The sequence below is a fragment of the Drosophila novamexicana genome, unplaced genomic scaffold, assembly GCF_003285875.2.
Source record: "Drosophila novamexicana strain 15010-1031.04,08,12 unplaced genomic scaffold, DnovRS2.1 tig00000739-arrow-arrow-pilon, whole genome shotgun sequence".
NCBI lineage: Eukaryota > Metazoa > Arthropoda > Insecta > Diptera > Drosophilidae > Drosophila > Drosophila novamexicana.
The window spans coordinates 360,786-383,396 of NW_020824819.1; the positions used below are offsets into that span (position 1 = coordinate 360,786).

Here is a 22,611-nt window from a genome sequence, read left to right on the forward strand (position 1 = left end):
GTTTTGAAAATTTTTGCACTATTGTTTTGGCCGAATACGCACACATGCACTACACCACGCACATACATACATGCAACATAAATGCACCGCAATTTGATTCATTAATATTATTAATGCCTAACACGAATAAACGCCAGCAGATGTCGATGAATGCGCCATTAACAATCCATGCGGTATGGGTGCTCAATGCGTGAACTTGGGCGGTAGCTTTCAATGTCGTTGTCCACTGGGCTTTGTGCTTGAGCATGATCCGCACGCTGAGGCGCCAATGGTGGCCACACCCACACTACAACTGGGCTATGCCGATGGCGATACACTGATAACACCAGCCCCAACATCGGGCGCCGGCTTGGCCTGCCTGGACATCGATGAGTGCAATCAGCCGGATGGTGTGGCCAAATGTGGTACCAATGCCAAGTGCATAAATTTCCCAGGCTCATATCGCTGTCTCTGTCCAAGCGGATTTCAAGGACAGGGCTATTTGCACTGCGAGAGTTAGTATTTGCCTGTTTGCATGTTTTGCCAGAAAGTCAGAAAGTTCAATTCTCATTAACTGAGAATTTGGCTATCGGCTCAGAGATGGCTGCGCGTCAAGATACGATAAAGTAACACACGATCATAATTAGAATAAAAATAGAGCAATTTTCTATTATTAAATGAAAATAATTAAATTAAATGTAACTTGATATTGCAATTTCTTCAAATTTTTACGTTTAGAATCCAAATGTTGTTTGTTTTGTATTTTGGCAAGCGCTCATCTCTACTTTATAATATAAAGAGCTTCACAGCTTTGCTTAGGCTTGCAAAACGCAACTACAATTTCGCATGGCTTTTGTAAGCTTTAGCAGCTGCTCTCTTACTCTTTTTTACTCTGTGCTTCCTTTCGTCATACGCTTTCAGCTGCTTTTTTACAAGTATTGAGATCTTCCAAACCTCGCTTTTATTTCCGCTTCCTTTGCTACTCAGACAGCTTCCTTCAGTCTTCTATTTCCCAATCCACAAACTTTTTCCAACACCAGCTCCCCCGACTTTCACGCTATAATTTCACATATTTCATAACATTGTATTGTTTGATTTGATTACTAATTTAATTAATTACAATATATTTAACGCCTCCCTTCTTGACCCGAAACAAAAACGCTACAAAACACGCCAATAAACACGCGTTGCCTACTCCCCTCAAAAACACCAACCCCTCACCCCCTGCACAACATGACCGTGAACGTGCGCAGACATCAACGAATGCCAGGATAATCCGTGCGGAGAAAACGCGATATGTACGGACACCGTCGGCAGCTTCGTTTGCTCGTGCAAACCGGACTACACCGGTGATCCGTTCCGCGGCTGTGTGGATATCGATGAATGCGCCGCACTGGATAAGCCATGTGGACAGCATGCGATCTGTGAAAATACCGTGCCGGGCTACAATTGCAAATGCCCGCAGGGCTATGATGGAAAGCCCGATCCAAAAGTGGCCTGCGAACAAGTCGATGTGAACATTTTATGTCACAGCAACTTTGATTGCACCAACAATGCTGAGTGCATTGAGAACCAGTGTTTCTGCTTGGACGGATTCGAACCCATTGGATCCAGCTGCGTAGACATTGATGAGTGTCGCACTCACGCAGAGGCCTGCGGCCCTCATGCCCAATGCCTGAATACGCCCGGTTCCTATCGATGCGACTGCGAAGCCGGCTACGTTGGCAGCCCTCCGCGAATGGCTTGCAAGCAGCCCTGCGAGGATGTGCACTGTGGTGCTCATGCCTACTGCAAGCCGGATCAGAACGAAGCGTACTGTGTCTGCGAGGATGGATGGACCTATAATCCGAGTGATGTAGCCGCCGGATGCGTGGATATTGATGAGTGCGATGTGCTGCACGGACCCTTCGGTAGCTGTGGCCAGAATGCCAGCTGCACCAACACACCAGGTGGCTATAGTTGCGCTTGTCCACCCGGCTACTCGGGTGATCCACACAGCAAGTGCCTAGATGTGGATGAGTGCCGAGCGGGTGGTAAATGCGGAGCTGGTGCTGATTGTGTCAATATGCCAGGAGGCGGTTATACTTGCCGCTGCCCTGAGGGCACACTTCCAGACCCGGATCCTTCAGTGCGCTGCGTTCCCATCGTTAGCTGCGCCACCAACGAGCAGTGCCCCGGAAATGCCATCTGCGATGAGACCAAACGCTGTCTGTGCCCGGAACCAAATATTGGCAACGATTGTCGACATCCCTGCGAGACGCGCGACTGCGGCGCCCATGCTCAGTGCATGCTGGCCAATGGACAAGCACAATGCCTCTGCGCGCCAGGCTATACGGGTAATGCAGCATTACCAGGAGGATGCAGTGATATCGACGAGTGCCGCGCCAATCCCTGTGCTGCCAATGCAATTTGCAGCAACACAGCCGGCGGGTATTTGTGCCAATGCCCAGGTGGATCCACTGGTGATGCCTATGGCGAAGGCTGCGCCACAGCCAAGACTGTAGGCTGCTCCGACACCAGTCCGTGTGCCTTAGGCGAAAGCTGTGTTCAGGATACATTTACAGGCAGCAGTGTTTGTATTTGTCGCCAAGGATATGAGCGTAATCCCGAAAGTGGCCAGTGCCAGGATCTTGATGAGTGTGGAGCACAGCGCGCAAAGCCTGCGTGTGGCCTGAATGCACTCTGTAAAAATCTGCCAGGCAGCTACGAGTGTCGCTGTCCACAAGGATACACCGGTAATCCCTTCGTCATGTGCGAGATCTGCAGCAGTCCCGAGTGCCAATGCCAAGCACCGTATAAGCTGCTCGGTAACAGCTGCGTGTTGGCTGGTTGCTCCAGTGGACAGCCATGCCCCAGCGGTGCGGAGTGCATTTCTATAGCGGGTGGTGTTAGCTACTGCGCCTGCCCCAAGGGCTACCAAACCCAGCCGGATGGAAGCTGCATAGATGTCAATGAGTGCGAGGAACGTGGTGCTCAGCTATGCGCCTATGGCGCTCAATGCGTCAACCAACAGGGCGGCTACAGCTGTCACTGCCCCGAGGGCTACCAAGGAGATGCGTACAATGGACTCTGCGCGCCGGCACAGCGAAAGTGTGCTGCTGACAAGGAGTGCGCCAGCAATGAGAAATGTATACAGCCAGGCGAATGTGTTTGCCCACCGCCCTACTTTCTGGATCCACAGGATAACAACAAATGTAAGAGTCCCTGTGAGCGGTTCGCCTGTGGCATCAATGCCAAGTGCACGCCCTCCGATCCACCGCAGTGCATGTGCGAAGCGGGATTCAAAGGTGACCCGCTCCTCGGATGCACCGATGAAGATGAGTGCGCCCACTTGCCCTGCGCCTATGGTGCCTACTGTGTCAACAAAAAGGGCGGCTACCAGTGCGTCTGCCCCAAGGGATTCACCGGTGATCCCTACAAGAGTGGTTGCATACTGGAGAACGGCGTGCCAAAGAGCACCTGCCTCAACAACGAAGACTGCGCTAGCAATCTAGCCTGTCTGGATGGCAGCTGCCTCAGCCCCTGCGCCAGTCTGCTATGTGGCTCCAACGCCTATTGCGAGACGGAACAGCATGCAGGCTGGTGCCGGTGTCGTGTAGGTTTCGTCAAGAATGCCGATGGCGATTGTGTATCGCAGTGCCAGGATATCATCTGCGGTGATGGCGCACTCTGCATACCCACCAGCGAGGGACCCACCTGCAAGTGCCCACAGGGCTACTTAGGCAATCCCTTCCCGGGCGGAAGCTGCAGCACTGATCAGTGCACTGCCTCTAGACCCTGCGATGAGCGTCAGATCTGCATTAATGGACGCTGTAAGGAACGCTGCGAGGGCGTTGTCTGTGGCATTGGCGCCACCTGCGATAAGAACAACGGTAAATGTGTCTGTGAGCCTAACTTTGTGGGCAATCCTGATCTGCTATGCATGCCACCCATCGAACAAGCCAAATGCTCGCCAAGCTGCGGCGAAAATGCGCATTGCGAGTATGGACTAGGCCAGAGCCGTTGCGCCTGTAACCCAGGCACCTTTGGTAATCCCTACGAGGGATGCGGCGCCCAGAAAAAGAATGTCTGCCAACCAAACAGCTGCGGACCGAATGCCGAGTGCCGTGGTGCGGATAATCAGATTACCTGCATATGTCCACAAGGATTTAACGGCAACCCCTATGTGGGATGCCAGGATGTGGACGAGTGCGTCAACAAGCCGTGCGGTCTAAACGCTGCCTGCCTTAACACAGCGGGTAGCTTTGAGTGTCTCTGTCTATCCGGCCATGCCGGCAATCCATACAGCAGCTGCCAGCCTATTGAGAGCAAATTCTGTCAGGATGCCAGCCAGTGTCAGTGCAGCGAGCGCGTAGAATGCCCCGATGGCTACAGCTGTCAAGGTGGCCAGTGCAAGAATCTATGCTCCAACACAGCGTGTGGGCCGCGTGCTATTTGCGATGCGGGCAAATGTTTGTGCCCGCTGGGCTATGTGGGAGATCCGCTTGATCTGAGCCAAGGCTGCAGTATACGCGGTCAGTGCGGCAACGATGCGGACTGCCGCCACACGGAGATCTGCTTCCAGCTGGGTAAGGGCTTGCGCAAGTGCGTGGATGCCTGTTCCAAGATTCAATGCGGTCCCAATGCGCTATGTGTGGCTGATGATCATCGTTCCTCGTGCATTTGCGCCGACGGATACTTTGGAAATCCGAGCAATTTACAAGTAGGCTGCCAGCCGGAACGCAAGGTTCCCGATCTTGAAAATACATGTAAGACGGACAAGGATTGCAAACGTGGTTTTGGCTGTCAAACCGACGCACTAGGCAGTCGCGAATGCATTAATTTGTGCTCCAACGTTGTCTGTGGTCCCAACGAGCTTTGCAAGATCAATCCAGCCGGACACGCCATTTGCAACTGTGCGGATAGCTTCGTATGGAATCCAGTTGTCTCCTCATGCGAGAAGCCTTCGCTACCCGACTGCACCAGTGATGAGAACTGCCCGGATGGCTCCGCTTGCCGCCCTGACGTACTAGGTGTGCTAAAGTGTGTTGCCATCTGCGATGCCTTCACTTGTCCGGCCAACTCAATTTGCGTTGCCCGCCATCATCAAGGACGCTGTGATTGCCTAAGCGGATTTGTGGGAAATCCCAACGATCGCAATGGCTGCCAGTTGGAGCGCAAGCATCAGTGCCGTAGTAATGCTGAATGTCCCGAATCGGAAGCGTGCATTAAGGACGAGTCCACGCAGTCGTTGAGCTGCCGTTCCGCTTGTGACAGCGTCAAATGTGGACCACGTGCCGTTTGCATCACGAACAATCATCAGGCTCAGTGCCAGTGTCCACCAGGCCCCTACGCAGGTGATCCGTACGATCCCTTTAACGGCTGCCAGAGCGTGCCCTGCGTCTACAACCATGATTGTCCAACTAATCAAATGTGCAACCGCATGACGCACACCTGTTACGATGTGTGCGATGAGGAATCCTGTGGTGAAAATGCTATTTGCCTGGCCGAAGATCATCGCGCCGTCTGCCAGTGCCCACCCGGCTACCGTGGAAACCCACTGCCTGAGGTGTCTTGCGTTAAGCAAAATGGCTGTGCGCCTGGAAGCTGCCATCCCACGGCAATCTGTGAGGTCACGCCCGACGGCGCCAGCTGTAAGTGTCCACCCCTATTTGTGGGCGAGCCTGAACCCAATACGAGAGGCTGCCGTCCAGATGGACAGTGCCCCAATGGCGATGCTGACTGCCCGGTAAATACCATCTGCGCTGGAGGGCGCTGCCTAAATCCCTGCGATAATGCCTGTGGAGCCAATGCGGACTGCAAGGTGGTCAATCGGAAAGCGGTTTGCAGCTGTCCGCTGCGATTCCAGCCAATCTCCGACTCTGCAAAGAACGGCTGCGCACGTAGTGCGTCCAAGTGTCTCACAGACGTCGATTGTGGAGGAGAGCTGTGCTACAATGGCCAGTGCCGCGTGGCATGCCGCAACACACAGGACTGCTCTGATGGTGAGAGCTGCTTTGGGAATGTTTGCGTTGTCGCCTGCCTGGATCACAGCCAGTGCGCCAAGGGCTTGGCCTGTATGGAGGGTCACTGCGCTATCGGCTGTCGCAGCAACAAGGAGTGCAAGCAGGAGCAGTCGTGCATTGGCAACAAGTGCATGGATCCTTGTCAATCAAGCACCAGCTGCGGACCCAATGCGCTCTGTAGCATTGCCCAGCATCGCAGTCAATGCACCTGCCCGGATGGCTTTGAGGGCAACCCAACACCCGAACAGGGTTGCGTGCGGGTGCCCTCTCCGTGTCTCGCCAGTAACCAGTGCCCGAGCGGTCATATGTGCATTGGCAATCAGTGTAATCTGCCCTGCACCAAGACCTCCGCCTGCGCCGTGGGAGAACGATGCTACCAGCAGGTCTGCAGAAAGGTCTGCTACACTAGCAACAATTGTCTGGCGGGCGAGATCTGCAACAGCGATCGCACCTGCCAGCCTGGCTGCGAATCGGATGCGGATTGTCCACCTACCGAGCTATGTTTAAGTGGAAAGTGCAAATGCGCCAATGGATTTATTGGCACACCCTTTGGATGCTCGGATATTGATGAGTGCACGGAGCAGCCATGCCATGCCACCGCGAAATGTGAAAATGTGCCTGGCTCTTATCGTTGCGTCTGTCCGGAGGGCACCGTTGGAGATGGTTACACACAACAGGGTTGCACAAAGCCAAGAGAGTGCAACAAGCCTGACGATTGTGCCAATAGCTTGTCCTGTATTCATGGCAAGTGCACGGATCCTTGTTTGCACACGGTATGTGGAGCCAATGCCCAATGCCAGGCGGAAGCCCATGAGTCAGTGTGCACCTGTCCTGCTGGCTATCTGGGCGATCCCAATGACACCGGTGTCGGTTGTTTTAAAGTAGAGTGCATTGATCATGTGGATTGCGCAAGTGATCGCGCCTGTGATGCGGAGACTAATCGATGCATCAAACCATGTGACCTAATCAGCTGCGGTAAGGGCAGCTGCCAGGTGTCAGATCACAAAGCCGTATGTGAATGTAACGAAGGCTACCAGCTTATCAATGGAGCTTGTGAGGATATCAACGAGTGCCTACACCAGCCTTGTCATAGCACAGCTTTCTGCGACAATCTGCCCGGCAGCTACAACTGTAAGTGCCCCGAGGGACTAATTGGTGATCCTCTGCAGGCGGGCTGTCGCGATCCCAGCGAATGCCTCAGCGATGCTGACTGCCCGACCACGGCCAGCTGCCAGAACTCCCGATGCCGTAGTCCTTGTGAGCGCCAAAACGCTTGTGGGCTAAATGCAAACTGCTTAGCCCAGTCCCACAATGCCATTTGCAGCTGTCCCGCCAACTCGCGTGGTGATCCGCAAGTAGAATGCGTGCACATCGAGTGCGCTGACAATGGCGACTGTGGCGCTGATAAGGCCTGCCTAGATGCCAAGTGTATTGATCCCTGTTCGCTCCCGAATGCCTGTGGTGCACTGGCTCGATGTTCGGTGCAGAATCATATTGGAGTCTGTGCGTGCGAATCGGGCAGTACTGGAGATGCGAAACAAGGCTGTGTGCCGCTTCAATACTGCCAACAAGACACTCAGTGTCCACAGGGCAGCATCTGTGCGCACGGAATCTGCAGTCCTTTATGCAGCAGTAATCGCGATTGTATTTCGGAACAGCTATGTCTGCAGGGCGTCTGCAAGAGCACCTGCAAGACGAACACCACCTGTCCACAGTTCCAGTTCTGCCAAAACAACATTTGCGTCAAAGAAATGGAGTGCAGTGTTAATAGCGACTGCGGCGAGGATGAAACTTGCCTTGTCGATGCCTTTGGACGTGCTCGATGTGAATCTGTCTGCCTTGGACGCTCTGCCTGTGGACGCAACGCGGAATGCATTGCGCGCTCCCATGAGCCCGACTGCATATGCAAGGAGGGTTTCTTTGGGGATGCCCGCTCAGGCTGCCGCAAGATCGAGTGCAGCACCGATGCTGACTGCTCCAACGATAAAAGCTGCGACAATCACATGTGCAAGATCGCCTGCTTGATTGGGCAGCCGTGCGGCGAGAATGCACTTTGCACTACCGAGAATCATCATCAGGTGTGCCACTGTCAGCCCGGCTTCAGTGGTGATCCGCGCATCCGTTGTGATGTCATTGACTTTTGTAAGGACGCACCGTGCGGACCCGGCGCCCGTTGTCGTAATTCGCGTGGTTCCTACAAATGCACCTGTCCACCTGGTCTCGTCGGCGATCCCTACAACGAGGGTTGCCGCAGCTCCGTCGAGTGCGAGACGCACGACGATTGTCCCCCGCATGCCGCATGCACCAAGACTAACGGAGTACCCAAATGCCAGGATGTGTGCGCTCAGCTGCAGTGTGGCCCCAATGCGGAATGTGTTCCGAAAGGTCATGTGGCGCACTGTGCATGCCGCAATGGCTACGACGGCCAACCCGCTGACCGGCTGGCCGGTTGCAAGCCATTGCCAATGCCCTGCCAAATCACTAGCGATTGCCCCACCAACACATACTGCTCAGATAGCGTCTGTAAACGTAAGTACTAACACCAAACACCAACCCGAGCAAAAACCCGAGTGGCTAAAACCGACTACTAGACATTTACCAGCTACCAACTAGCCACATACTTAATTAACTACTTACTCACTTACAAACTAGCACAAATACTTGTTGTGGGTTGTGTTCCTAGTCAAAAGGTATGCATACAAAGCCAGCTTAGCGAAGAATATCTTCTTCCTGAGAAGGTGTTGAACATAATAAGCCTTTGGCTTAAGACTTAATACTGCAGCAACTTCAAGAGCTGTTCTCGCAGCTCTGGTCTAACTTTGGACGGGCTTTGATCACAGTGCTACCCGTAGCATAGACTAACTGTAAACTAAACAACAATATATACACTTGACAACAACACTACACGTACAAGGCAAGACCGTAACGCCAACCAAAAGCTAGGCAGCCACATCCAATTGTATCTTTGCTAATTCTATCGAATCTACCAACAGCTGCCTGTTTGCTTGACACCGAGTGTGCTTCATCGGAAGTGTGTCAGGGCGGTCAATGCTTCGACCCCTGTCAGCAACCGCAGGCATGTGGCCAGAATGCCGAATGCCTGATGCTGAGCCATGTGAAACAGTGCCATTGCCCGGAGGGCTTTACTGGCGACGCAGCCAAGGAGTGCGTGCGTGTGCCGGTGGCCTGCGATGGTGACTGTGCGCTTGGTTACACCTGCCGCGACTCCATGTGCCTGCCCATCTGTCACAATGATCTGGAGTGCGCCTCCAATGAAAAGTGCCTGCGTGGCAACTGCATGCGTAAGTAGTTTCTAAACGCCGAAGTATACTCCTCCAATTATCATCTTTCTCTAGTAACCTGCCGTGTCGACAACGACTGCTTCCTGGGCCATGTGTGTCTGCATAACAAGTGCGTCTATGGCTGCCATGTGGATGACGATTGCAGCGCTTCCGAGTCCTGTCGCAACGATAAGTGCGTTAATCCCTGCGTTGAGAATCCTTGCGGACCCAACGCCGTATGCTCGGTGTCAAATCATCGCGCCAGCTGCAGCTGTCTGGACAATATGGTGCCCAACCCCACACCCCAGGTGGGTTGTGTGCGAACGCCTCCTCTGGAGTGCCATGAGAACCGCGACTGTAACAATGGCCTGGCATGTTTTGAGTCCGTCTGTCGTCCACTGTGTGCCGACGATGCCGGCTGCCTGACCAATGAGCGTTGCCAACAGGGTGTCTGCAAGCCGCTCTGCCGCCATGATAACGAGTGTGCCAATGGAGAGCTGTGTCTGGGTCTTAACTGCGTCACGGGCTGCCGCTCCGACCAAGGCTGCCCCAATCATTTGGCCTGCATTGGCCAGCAATGCGTAGATCCCTGCTCGGAGCCCACTGCCTGCGGCACCAATGCACTTTGCCAGGCCATCGACCATCAAAAGCAATGTAGCTGCCCCGAGGGACTCAGTGGCAATGCCAACGTGGCATGCAAGGCACCACGTACTGCCTGTGGTCGCAATGAGGACTGCGATTCAAATCAGCTTTGCTATGCGGGCAGCTGCCAGGGAAAATGCCGTAACGATCAGAACTGCCTCTCGGATGAACGCTGTATGCGCGGCACATGTCGCACCGTGTGTAACACGGATAGCGCCTGTGCTCAAGGTCAGATCTGCGAGAATCGCGTATGCCAAACGGGATGCCGCAACGATCTCAGCTGCGCCAGCGAAGAGGCTTGCGTTAATAAGAAGTGCCAAAATCCCTGCCAAGCACCCGGCCAGTGCGGGCAATGCGCTGAATGCCTTGTCATCAATCACGGCGTCCAGTGCCAGTGTCCAGCTTCATTTATTGGCGATGGCCTAACCGGCTGTCAGCTACCGCCCGAGCGTTGTCATCCAGGTTGCGAATGTGACGAAAGCGGGGCCTATTGCGCCGCAAAATGCAGCCGCACTGAGGACTGCGACTGTGGACAGCAGTGCGCACGTGGCAAGTGCCGCAACAAGTGCGGCGCGAAGCGTCAGTGTCCACTGGGACAGCTGTGCGAACGCGGTGCCTGCATTGCCGGCTGCAAATCGAATGGAGACTGCGCTGCTGACCAGAGCTGCCTTAATGGCAAATGCGTTGATCCCTGTGCCGATGACAGAGCCTGTGGTCGCAATGCGCTGTGCACAGTGTCGGAGCATCGTATGCTATGCTACTGCCCTGACGGGTATGAGGGCGAACCAAGCAAGGAGTGTGTACAGTTTGAGTGTCGACAGGATAACGACTGCGAGTCGAGTAAACGCTGCGATCAGGGCAAGTGTCGCAATCCCTGCCTCGAGTTTGGAGCCTGTGGCACCAATGCGCAATGTCGTGTGGTCAATCGTAAGGCCCAATGCTCATGCCCACCGGACTTCTTTGGCAATCCCGCCAGCGAATGTCAGCCACTAGATGGCGGCTGCTCGAACAATCCCTGCGGCGTGAATTCCAAGTGCATTGAGCTACCCGGAGGCTACGAATGTGCCTGCATGGATGGCTGCATGGGCGATGCCCACAAGGGTTGTCTATGCGAAGGTACTTTGGTTAATGCTTGTCATGAACAACCCTGCGGTCTAAATGCCGCCTGCCGTGTGCTGAGCAACGATCAGGCCGAATGTTACTGCCCCGAGGACTTCCCCAACGGCGATGCCTATGTGCACTGTAAGTGACTTAATACTTAATACGGGTTAGTAAAATAAATATACATCCCCTGCTTCCAGGCCATTTGACCCCACCGAAAGAGGACTGCCGCACGCGAGGCTGTGATATTGGAGACTGTGTGCGCCAAGGCTATGATTATGTTTGCCAGCAGGGTAAGTGGCCCAAGTCTATGTCATTTGAAGTACCTTTAGTAGCTAGAATACAGCTAATTCTAATAATGTTAGCCAGCGTTTCCGACAAAGTTATCGTTGGTTAATACTATATTTTATTGGAGTAATCAGTTAGCGTTATTATCGTTTATTGTTGCCGTTATTATTGACATACATATAACTGGAGTTCAGTCAGTAACAAAAACCGATATTGTTGTTATAATATGTATTTGGTTTGATTATCTAGCTATGAGTTGTTTATAAAAACTTTAAAACCAGCTAATTTCACTAATTTAACAGCTTTTACAGCTGCCACAACAAACTTAATTCAAAGTTCCAGTGTAGTGTGTGTTTTAATAATGATAAATTAAATTAATGAATTTATTAATTAAATATTTAACAACCTATACACATGTTCCAAGTTTTCAAGTGTAAAAGATTATTTTAATCAAATCCCCGCGCACAATAGACAAACACACACACACACCCACTAGTACAAAAAACACAAACAAAACACAGCTACACAACTCAAATACAATTATTTAAAACAGTTTCATAAAAATAAAAACTAAATAGTTATAGTTTCAACGCACTTGCTTAAAAGTGTGTGATAGTTTTTAAGGAAGGTTTCCATATGATAATCATATATAAGTATTTTATGACATTCTACCCACCACTGCTAAGATCAACGCATATGGGAGATCGTGGAATGTTGCTGTCGCTATCGCGGTTACCCAATCTGTGCTTAGAATTCATTTATGAAAACCCATTTTTCGCAAAATAACTGCAGCAAAACTTTATTTTAATAATATAAGCAAATTTTGATTAACTATACGGAAAACATTAAAAACGACATTTAGTGCATTTTTCAACTTTCGTTATCGTTAAAGATTTGACAGCCCAATTTCATAAAGCTTTAAGGCTTGCAATTATCATTTAGCATTCATTCAGCATATACTCAACGCCTCAGACACATAATTTCGTATAATTGGCTTTTAATAACCCATGTTTTGGAGTGTTGCATGTGGCAACACACTCAGCTCTGCGGCATACATCACCTTAAGTTTATGAAACCGTTTAACGCACAGATCAGTAGCAAAGTTGGTTCATCTTTAATAAATATCGTATAGTGTTAATATCGAATGCCGCGATAGCGATATGTAGCCATTAATCACAGCCGAAACCGGGCACTGAAAGTGCAGAAAGTAACAACAAACAACAACACTAAATGCAACGCTTATTATAAAGAAATAATTTAAAAAACAACAAATCCTAGACACATCCTTGCTACCCACGGTAAACAAAATATTATCATCGATATCCTTGCTCCCGTTATTCCCATCCTGTGACTCCTATTCTCTATCCGACCGACCCCAAAATGTACCCTATAAAATAAACCAACGTTGTTATCCACTATTCTGCCCCCTGCGCCATTCTGTCGTTTCCTTCGCTAAAACAACAAACAAATACAAACAATTTTACAAATCTATTATTACATTTCTCGAATGAACAAAGTCTCAGATTGGGAACTGTGGACGGGACAATTCTCACACATGGTTCACATATGCTTAAAATCAATTTTTTTTATTGTCAGTTCAAGTGTACTATAGTACTGAATATAAGTCTCATAAAATCGTATGTATAGATAAATTACAACTACTACTTTTCAATTCATTTCTCAAAGCAAGTCTTACAATATTTGCATTAACCGAAAACAAGGCCGTTCATTTTTGTACAAAACTCCTAAATTACTCGTAAATTTTAAGATCCTATGCTCTGATAGCTTCTACCGCCTACATAGCACACTTTAGCTCGTCTATTGGTTAAAAATCGCTTCTGAACAGATGCAAATCTTTAAAAAACAACAACAAAAAACTGTAACTAAATTTAACTAACAATGCAAATATATTTTGGTAAATTTGACTAGTCTTTAAGTTGTATATACAGAAATTTGTATATGTGATTAATCACAAATGTACATATATGCGTATACAAATGTGCCGTGTCTTTGCGGCCGTCTAACTAACCCAAAAGAAAAAATATAAAACAACCTGTAAATATTTAAAAACCAAATTTATCAATTGTGAATTATGAATAACATAACATAAAAATAAATCCAGTAAATCTACCTAACTACTTTAACGTACTTTTCCAAATTGTACTCATCGATTTTCTACTACTTTCCGCTAATATCGCTTTAGTCAAAAGTTGTACCTTCTACATCTTGCAGTTTGATATATATCATTCGTATGCCTGCGTTCAGTTTTTCTACCTATCTCGCTAATTTCGTCTTATTCTATATCTCTCTATCTTACCTCTATCATGCCTTATTCACTTACCCAATCAATCACCAATAACGTGTCTCTCGTGAGGGCAGAGCGCATGTGTTGGATGTCGTGTAATTTTTACCATAACTCAAGAAATATATGAAAATCTTCGCTTTAGACCACAGAGATCATTGCTAAAAAAAAAAAAAAACAATAAACATGTCCATATATAAAAATGCAAATAATTGGGCAAATCAAGCGCAAGTCTCTCTATCTGTACACCAGTATACACACACTCGTTATATAATAATTGGTTATTCATCAAGGATTGTAACTATTGCTCACTCGATCTTATTATTATATATAAGGCTGCTCGCTCGCTCGTTTGCCCGCTGCTCGAAGACTTACCAAATTCATACCAACCAACAAAAGCAATTAATCACCATACCAATCAAATACAGCAACCTATTATACAATTATATATACATATATGATAATATAAGCTTCAAGCTTTTATAGAAGCTTATATAGAAGCAACCTGAAATAATGTGAGATGTTCCCTTCACAGTTCTGCAATTGATGTTGACGTTGACAACAAATCTTAAACAGTGTCTACTAAAAACTTTTGCCCCCTACCTTTAAGATAACTGCACCCAACTGAATATAATTTATCTAAACATTTTTTTCTAATTTCTTTTACAATTTCTTTTGTCTTTTTCTGATAACAATTCGTTAAAGACCCCCAATATATGTTTTATTACTTTAACAAATCCTGTGCACAATACCCAAATCCAAACTCAAAACCACAGCAATCCCACTGACATATTTCTGAACACACACCCCCAAACCCCCACCACAAACACTAGTACTCAAAACAAAACCAAATCAAACCGAAACAAACCAAAAAAAAATCAATCGAAACAACCAATACTGGATTATACTATTAATATATTGTCTTGTTTAAGTTTTTCTATTTTTGTTTTTAGAAAATTTTAGTATTAAGTTTCTTATCTGACCCCATGTTTGCATACCATTTTGTCTGTTTACACCACGTACCCCTCCCCAACGCTTCAATCGAAACACACTCGCTTTTCTGTCTAATTCCAACAACTATATCTAAATGATTTCGATTTTGCACTCTTACTTAAATGAGTTTCAATGTTTAGTAATTTAAACAATGCAAAAAAAAAAACAGCAAACAACAAGTACATTTTTTAGGGTACCTCTATCGTATATGCCACCGAATAGTTGAGTGATCCCAACGATTAACATAGTATAAACAACCAACAACCTGTCTATCTCTCTCTCTCTCTCTCGTTCTTCGCTGCTGCTGTAACGTTACGTTTTAGACACCGATCAATGCTACTCAGATACGGATTGTCCCAGTGAGAAATCATGCCTGCAAGGACACTGCACCGATCCTTGTACAATGCGTGGCGCGTGTGGCATAAATGCGCTATGTCAGACAGTGCTGCATCGTCCGCGGTGCTCCTGTCCCAGCTGTCACATAGGTCGACCCGAGGTCGAGTGCAAGCCGGATCCAAAATGTGTGCCAGAAGACACAGACCCCAAGACAAAGGAGCAAATAACATGCGCCAGTGATGCCGAGTGTCCAGAGACCTTACAGTGCGGTCAATTCGGCCAATGCACAGATCCTTGCAACAATCCCCTATTTATTTGTGAGAGTAATAAAAAATGCGAGACACGACGCCACCAGCCCGTTTGCATATGCAAATCAGGCTTTATTGTCAATGAGTATGGTGAATTGACCTGTGCACCGGATAAGCGCGAATGCTATCGCGATGATGACTGTGCCTCGAATATGGCCTGCACGGATGGCAAATGTCGAAACCCGTGTATAGTGCCACTGGGCCGTGCCCCTATTTGTGCCGAAAATAAATCCTGTGAGGTACAAGATCATAAGCCTGTATGTATTTGCATGCGCGATTGCCAGCCATCGATATCAATATGTTTGCGTGATGCTGGTTGTCCGGCGGGCTTGGCCTGTCGTAATTATCAGTGCGTCGATCCGTGCAAGTTTGCCACGTGCGCATCCAACTCGCCATGCATTGTCGAGGATCATAAGCCGATATGTAAATTCTGCCCAACTGGATTTATAGCCGATGCCAAATACGGATGTCAAAAAGGTAAAGCACAAACGTACTCTCTCTCACAACTCTGTCAAGTGAAAGTACCTTATGTCTCTGTCTCGTTTATCGTTTATCTCTGTTTCCTGCCTCTCACACGCTCTCACCTTTTGCTAGATCTGTCTTATTGTCTGTCCCCTCAACAACAAACACACACACAAACTATTTGCTGGCGAAATATATTGACCAAAGCCAATACTCAAAATTTCGTGCCTTGTCAATGTATTTCCCTATATATTGTGTAAATGTATATAAAAGTGAGGAATTAACAATCTGTTCTCGTATTAAGCTTTTGCCTGACTATATTAGGTTTAAATCAATATCTGAATATGAATTTTGAAAGCCAAACCACGAACCCAACTATCAAATGAGGAATACTCTTAATGCCCGTATAGCTTCAAACCAAAGCGCAATAACAAAATAAGAAAAACTGTTATCAAAATTATTATGATCATTTGTGATCATACCCCCTCCCAATAAGGGGACGAATCAAAAATAACAGATAGAAATACAAATAAACTCTTCTGAACATTCACACACGCTCATGCTCACAATGATATTAATCAAAAAAAAATAAAAATTAATCAAAATGCCTCTTGAAAACTATAAATATCTTAACCCATGACTCTAAATAAACGGTAGATGTAATACTAATGGTATAAAACAAAAATATATATTCAATATGTAGCTAACTAATAGTAAAAAAGAAACGTTTCTAATTCGAATACACCTAACCGTAAAATAATTTGTACTAAAATTATGTACTGAAAATTTTTTCCACAGCTTCGACTGTACACGAAATATTTAGCTAAATCTTCAAACATTTAGTAATCCCCAGGTACCCCTGTATATATAGTGCACATTCCTCCTTTGTTGTAGCTATACACTTACCTATTTATATCGAATTAATATGTAAATATTTTAACGCATTGTATTTTTTAAATTTTATATTTTTATTTGAAATATGTACAAAAATACTCAAATCCCAAAATTTAAAAAAATTTCAAAAACAAGCAGCTAAGCCAGGTGGCAACTGTTCCACAAATGAAGATTGCAGTGATGCACATCAATGCGGATCGTCTGGTCAATGTATCGATCCCTGTCACACAGCTTGCGTGGGTGCAGTTAAGTGCATAACAAAAGCTCACAAAATTACGACATGCATTTGCTCTACAAATTCAACAAAAAATATGACTTTAAACTGTTTACATCACAGTACCGAATCGGAATCAAACGAGACGACAACAGACCCAACAACCATTAAGTATACAGTGATGATTTTGGCAAACCAAACAGAAATGCGTACTCGTTATACCGACATAGAAGCTGACAGTGAGACTACTAGCTCATACGATAGCACAACAGAATCGTTCAAAACCACGAAACAGTTAGGCATTGTGAATTCGTTGAGTCAAAAAGACATTGTGCAACAGGGTAAAACAGAACAACACACTACCTCAGAAGCATATACTGAATCAACCACTTTAGACGGTTCCACCGAAACCATACCATTAGTTGAAGGAGAATATAGAACTACAGAAAGACTGACTTCCGTTTCAACTGAAAGAACTCTATCCTCCGTTACTCAAACATCGTCTGCTCCTCAGACAATGGAAACCACATTTCCATCGAGGGAACTGCTTACTTCATTTCCCACAACAAATCAAAGAACTTCCCCTGGATCTACTGTTCCTAGTGTCGACGAAGAATCCACAGCTCCAACAGAACTAATAACCCAAGAAACAACACAAACTATTCCAACTAAAAGCACAACTTTAGAGAGTTCCATTTTACTGACAGAACTTAGGAACACTACTACTCCAATAACAATAGCTCAGCATGGTATTATGCCTGAACTGACTACAATTCCAACGGAGAGATATCCGTCAGTTGATTCTAAAACGTACTCTTCAAATGACATAACGACAACTACCCGAACAGCTTTCACTAGCACTTCTGTACCAACTGTCTCTGAAGAATCCACAGAACCGACTAGTCTTGAAACTTCGAAAACTACTCAAACTAAAAAAATACCTTCAGAGGCTACCACGTTAGTGACTGCATCCGGAGAAACTACCACTTCATCAACACTTGCTCAGCATGGAACATGGACTACCATTTCGACTGAGAGATATCCGTCAGTTGTTTCTCAAACTACCCAAACAACCGTCACTAGTACTACTGTACAAACTGTTTCTGAAGAATCCACAGTTCTGATAACTCAAACAGAACCGACTAATCCTGCAACTTCAAATGCTACTCAAACGAATAGAATACCTTCAGATGCTACCACGTTAGTGACGGCATCCGGAGAAACTACCACTTCATCAACACTAGCTCAGCATGGAACTCTACCTGGACTGACTACCATTCCGACTGAGAGATATCCGTCATTTGTTTCTCAAACTACCCAAACAACTGTCACTAGTACTTCTGTACCAACTGTCTATGAAGAATCCACAGTTCTAATAACTCAAACAGAACCGACTAGTCTTGAAACTTCAAATACTAAACAAACGGATAGAATACCTTCAGAGGCTACTACCGTAGTGACTGCATTCGGGGAAACCACAACTTCATCAACAATAGCTCAGCACGGAACTAAGCCTGCACTGACTACCATGCCGACTGAGAGATATCCGTCAGTTGTTTCTCAAACTACTGAAGCTATCACTAGTACTACCGTACCAAAAGTCACAGAAAAATCCACAGATCTAACAACTCAAACAGAACAGACTAGTCTTGAAACTTCAAATGCTACTCAAACGGATAGAATACCTTCAGAGGCTACCACCTTAGTGACTGCATTCGGGGAAACCACAACTTCATCAACAATAGCTCAGCACGGAACTATGCCTGCACTGAATACCATGCCGACTGAGAGATATCCGTCAGTTGTTTCTCAAACTACTGAAGCTATCACTAGTACTACCGTACCAAAAGTCACAGAAAAATCCACAGATCTAACAACTCAAACAGAACCGACTAGTCTTGAAACTTCAACTACTACTCAAACGGATAGAATACCTTCAGAAGCTACTACCTTAGTGACTGCATTCGGGGAAACCACAACTTCATCAACAATAACTCAGCACGGAACTATGCCTGCACTGAATACCATGCCGACTGAGAGATATCCGTCAGATGATTCTCAAACGTCCTCTTCAAATGACATAACGACAACAACCCATACAGCTTTCACTAGCACTTCTGTATCAACTGTCTCTGAAGAATCCACAGTTCTAATAGTTCAAACAGAACTGACTAGTCTTGAAGCTTCAAATACTACTCAAACGGATAGAATACCTTCAGAGGCTACCACGTTAGTGACTGCATTCGAGGAAACCACAACTTCATCAACAATAGCTCAGCACGGAACTATGCCTGGACTGACTACCATTCCGACTGAGAGATATCCGTCAGTTGTTTCTCAAACTACTGAAACAACCGTCACTAGTACTTCTGTACCAACTGTCTATGAAGAATCCACAGTTCTAATAACTCAAACAGAACCGAATAGTCTTGAAACTTCAAATACTTCACAAACGGATAGAATACCTTCAGAGGCTACCACCTTAGTGACTGCATTCGAGGAAACCACAACTTCATCAACAATAGCTCAGCACGGAACTATGCCTGGACTGACTACCATTCCGACTGAGAGATATCCGTCAGTTGTTTCTCAAACTACCGAAACAACCGTCACTAGTACTTCTATACCAACTGTCTATGAAGAATCAACAGTTCTAATAAGTCAAACAGAACCGACTAGTATTGAAACTTCAAATACTACACAAACGGATAGAAAACCTTCAGAGGCTACCACCTTAGTGACTGCATTCGAGGAAACCACAACTTCATCAACAATAGCTCAGCACGGAACTATGCCTGGACTGACTACCATTCCGACTGAGAGATATCCGTCAGTTGTTTCTCAAACTATTGAAGCTTTCACTAGTACTACCGTACCAACTGTCACAGAAAAATCCACAGATCTAACAACTCAAACAGAACCGACTAGTCTTGAAACTTCAAATACTACTCAAACGGATAGAATACCTTCAGAGGCTATCACCTTAGTGACTGCATTCGGGGAAACCACAACTTCATCAACAATAGCTCAGCACGGAACTATGCCTGCACTGAATACCATGCCGACTGAGAGATATCCGTCAGTTGTTTCTCAAACTACTGAAGCTATCACTAGTACTACCGTACCAAAAGTCACAGAAAAATCCACAGATCTAACAACTCAAACAGAACCGACTAGTCTTGAAACTTCAACTACTACTCAAACGGATAGAATACCTTCAGAAGCTACTACCTTAGTGACTGCATTCGGGGAAACCACAACTTCATCAACAATAACTCAGCACGGAACTATGCCTGCACTGAATACCATGCCGACTGAGAGATATCCGTCAGATGATTCTCAAACGTCCTCTTCAAATGACATAACGACAACAACCCATACAGCTCTCACTAGCACTTCTGTATCAACTGTCTCTGAAGAATCCACAGTTCTAATAGTTCAAACAGAACCGACTAGTCTTGAAGCTTCAAATACTACTCAAACGGATAGAATACCTTCAGAGGCTACCACCTTAGTGACTGCATTCGGGGAAACCACAACTTCATCAACAATAGCTCAGCACGGAACTATGCCTGGACTGACTACCATTCCGACTGAGAGATATCCGTCAGTTGTTTCTCAAGCTACTGAAACAACCGTCACTAGTACTTCTGTACCAACTGTCTATGAAGAATCCACAGTTCTAATAACTCAAACAGAACCGAATAGTCTTGAAACTTCAAATACTACACAAACGGATAGAATACCTTCAGAGGCTACCACCTTAGTGACTGCATTCGAGGAAACCACAACTTCATCAACAATAGCTCAGCACGGAACTATGCCTGGACTGACTACCATTCCGACTGAGAGATATCCGTCAGTTGTTTCTCAAACTACCGAAACAACCGTCACTAGTACTTCTATACCAACTGTCTATGAAGAATCAACAGTTCTAATAAGTCAAACAGAACCGACTATTCTTGAAACTTCAAATACTACACAAACGGATAGCGTACCTTCAGAGGCTACCACCTTAGTGACTGCATTCGAGGAAACCACGACTTCATCAACAATAGCTCAGCACGGAACTATGCCTGGACTGACTACCATTCCGACTGAGAGATATCCGTCAGTTGTTTCTCAAACTATTGAAGCTTTCACTAGTACTACCGTACCAACTGTCACAGAAAAATCCACAGATCTAACAACTCAAACAGAACCGACTAGTCTTGAAACTTCAAATACTACTCAAACGGATAGAATACCTTCAGAGGCTATCACCTTAGTGACTGCATTCGGGGAAACCACAACTTCATCAACAATAGCTCAGCACGGAACTATGCCTGGACTGACTACCATTCCGACTGAGAGATATCCGTCAGTTGTTTCTCAAACTACCGAAACAACCGTCACTAGTCCTTCTTTACCAACTGTCTATGAAGAATCCACAGTTCTAATAACTCAAACAGAACCGACTAGTATTGAAACTTCAAATACTACACAAACGGATAGCATACCTTCTGAGGCTACCACCTTAGTGACTGCATTCGAGGAAACCACAACTTCATCAACAATAGCTCAGCACGGAACTATGCCTGGACTGACTACCATTCCGACTGAGAGATATCCGTCAGTTGTTTCTCAAACCATTGAAGCTTTCACTAGTACTACCGTACCAACTGTCACAGAAAAATCCACAGATCTAACAACTCAAACAGAACCGACTAGTCTTGAAACTTCAAATACTACTCAAACGGATAGAATACCTTCAGAGGCTATCACCTTAGTGACTGCATTCGGGGAAACCACAACTTCATCAACAATAGCTCAGCACGGAACTATGCCTGGACTGACTACCATTCCGACTGAGAGATATCCGTCAGTTGTTTCTCAAACTACCGAAACAACCGTCACTAGTCCTTCTTTACCAACTGTCTATGAAGAATCCACAGTTCTAATAACTCAAACAGAACCGACTAGTCTTGAAACTTCAAATACTACACAAACGGATAGCATACCTTCTGAGGCTACCACCTTAGTGACTGCATTCGGGGAAACCACCACATCATCAATAATAGCTCAGCACGGAACTATGCCTGCAGTGACTACCATGCCGACTGAGAGATACCCGTCAGTTGTTTCTCAAACTACTGAAGCTATCACTAGTACTGCCGTACCAACTGTCACAGAAAAATCCACAGTTCTAATAACTCAAACAGAACCGACGAGTCTTGAAACTTCAAATACTACTCAAACTGAAAGAATAGCTTCAGAGGCTACCACGTTAGTGACTACATCCGGGGAAACAACTATTCCATCAACAATTGCTCAGCATGGTACTAATCCTGTACTGACTACCATTCCGACAGAGCAATATCCGTCAATTGTTTCTCAAACTACCGAAACTGTCACTAGTACTACTGTACCAATTGTCACAGAAGAATTCACAGTTCTAATAACTCAAACAGAACCGACTAGTCTTGAAACTTCGAAAACTATTCAAACTGAAAGAATACCTTCAGGGGCTACCACGTTAGTGATGGCATCCGGAGAAACTACCACTTCATCAACAATAGCTCTGCACGGAACTATGCCTGGACTGACTACCATTCCGACTGAGAGATATCCGTCAGTTGTTTCTCAAACTACCGAAACAACCGTCACTAGTCCTTCTTTACCAACTGTCTATGAAGAATCCACAGTTCTAATAACTCAAACAGAACCGACTAGTCTTGAAACTTCAAATACTACACAAACGGATAGCGTACCTTCAGAGGCTACCACCTTAGTGACTGCATTCGGGGAAACCACAACTTCATCAACA

At 46.4% G+C, this 22,611-nt stretch overlaps 1 protein-coding gene across 1 annotated transcript in view; it reads left to right on the forward strand.

Moving 5' to 3' along the window:
- LOC115763502 overlaps window positions 1–22,611 on the forward strand; it is a 95,870-nt gene that overhangs the window by 12,260 nt on the left and 60,999 nt on the right. The window contains exons 6-10 of the mRNA XM_030706099.1: window positions 141–494; window positions 1,233–8,513; window positions 8,978–9,286; window positions 9,341–11,149; window positions 11,209–11,301. Of these exons, the coding sequence (XP_030561959.1) occupies window positions 141–494; window positions 1,233–8,513; window positions 8,978–9,286; window positions 9,341–11,149; window positions 11,209–11,301 (9,846 nt within the window). The remainder of the gene's footprint in view (window positions 1–140; window positions 495–1,232; window positions 8,514–8,977; window positions 9,287–9,340; window positions 11,150–11,208; window positions 11,302–22,611) is intronic.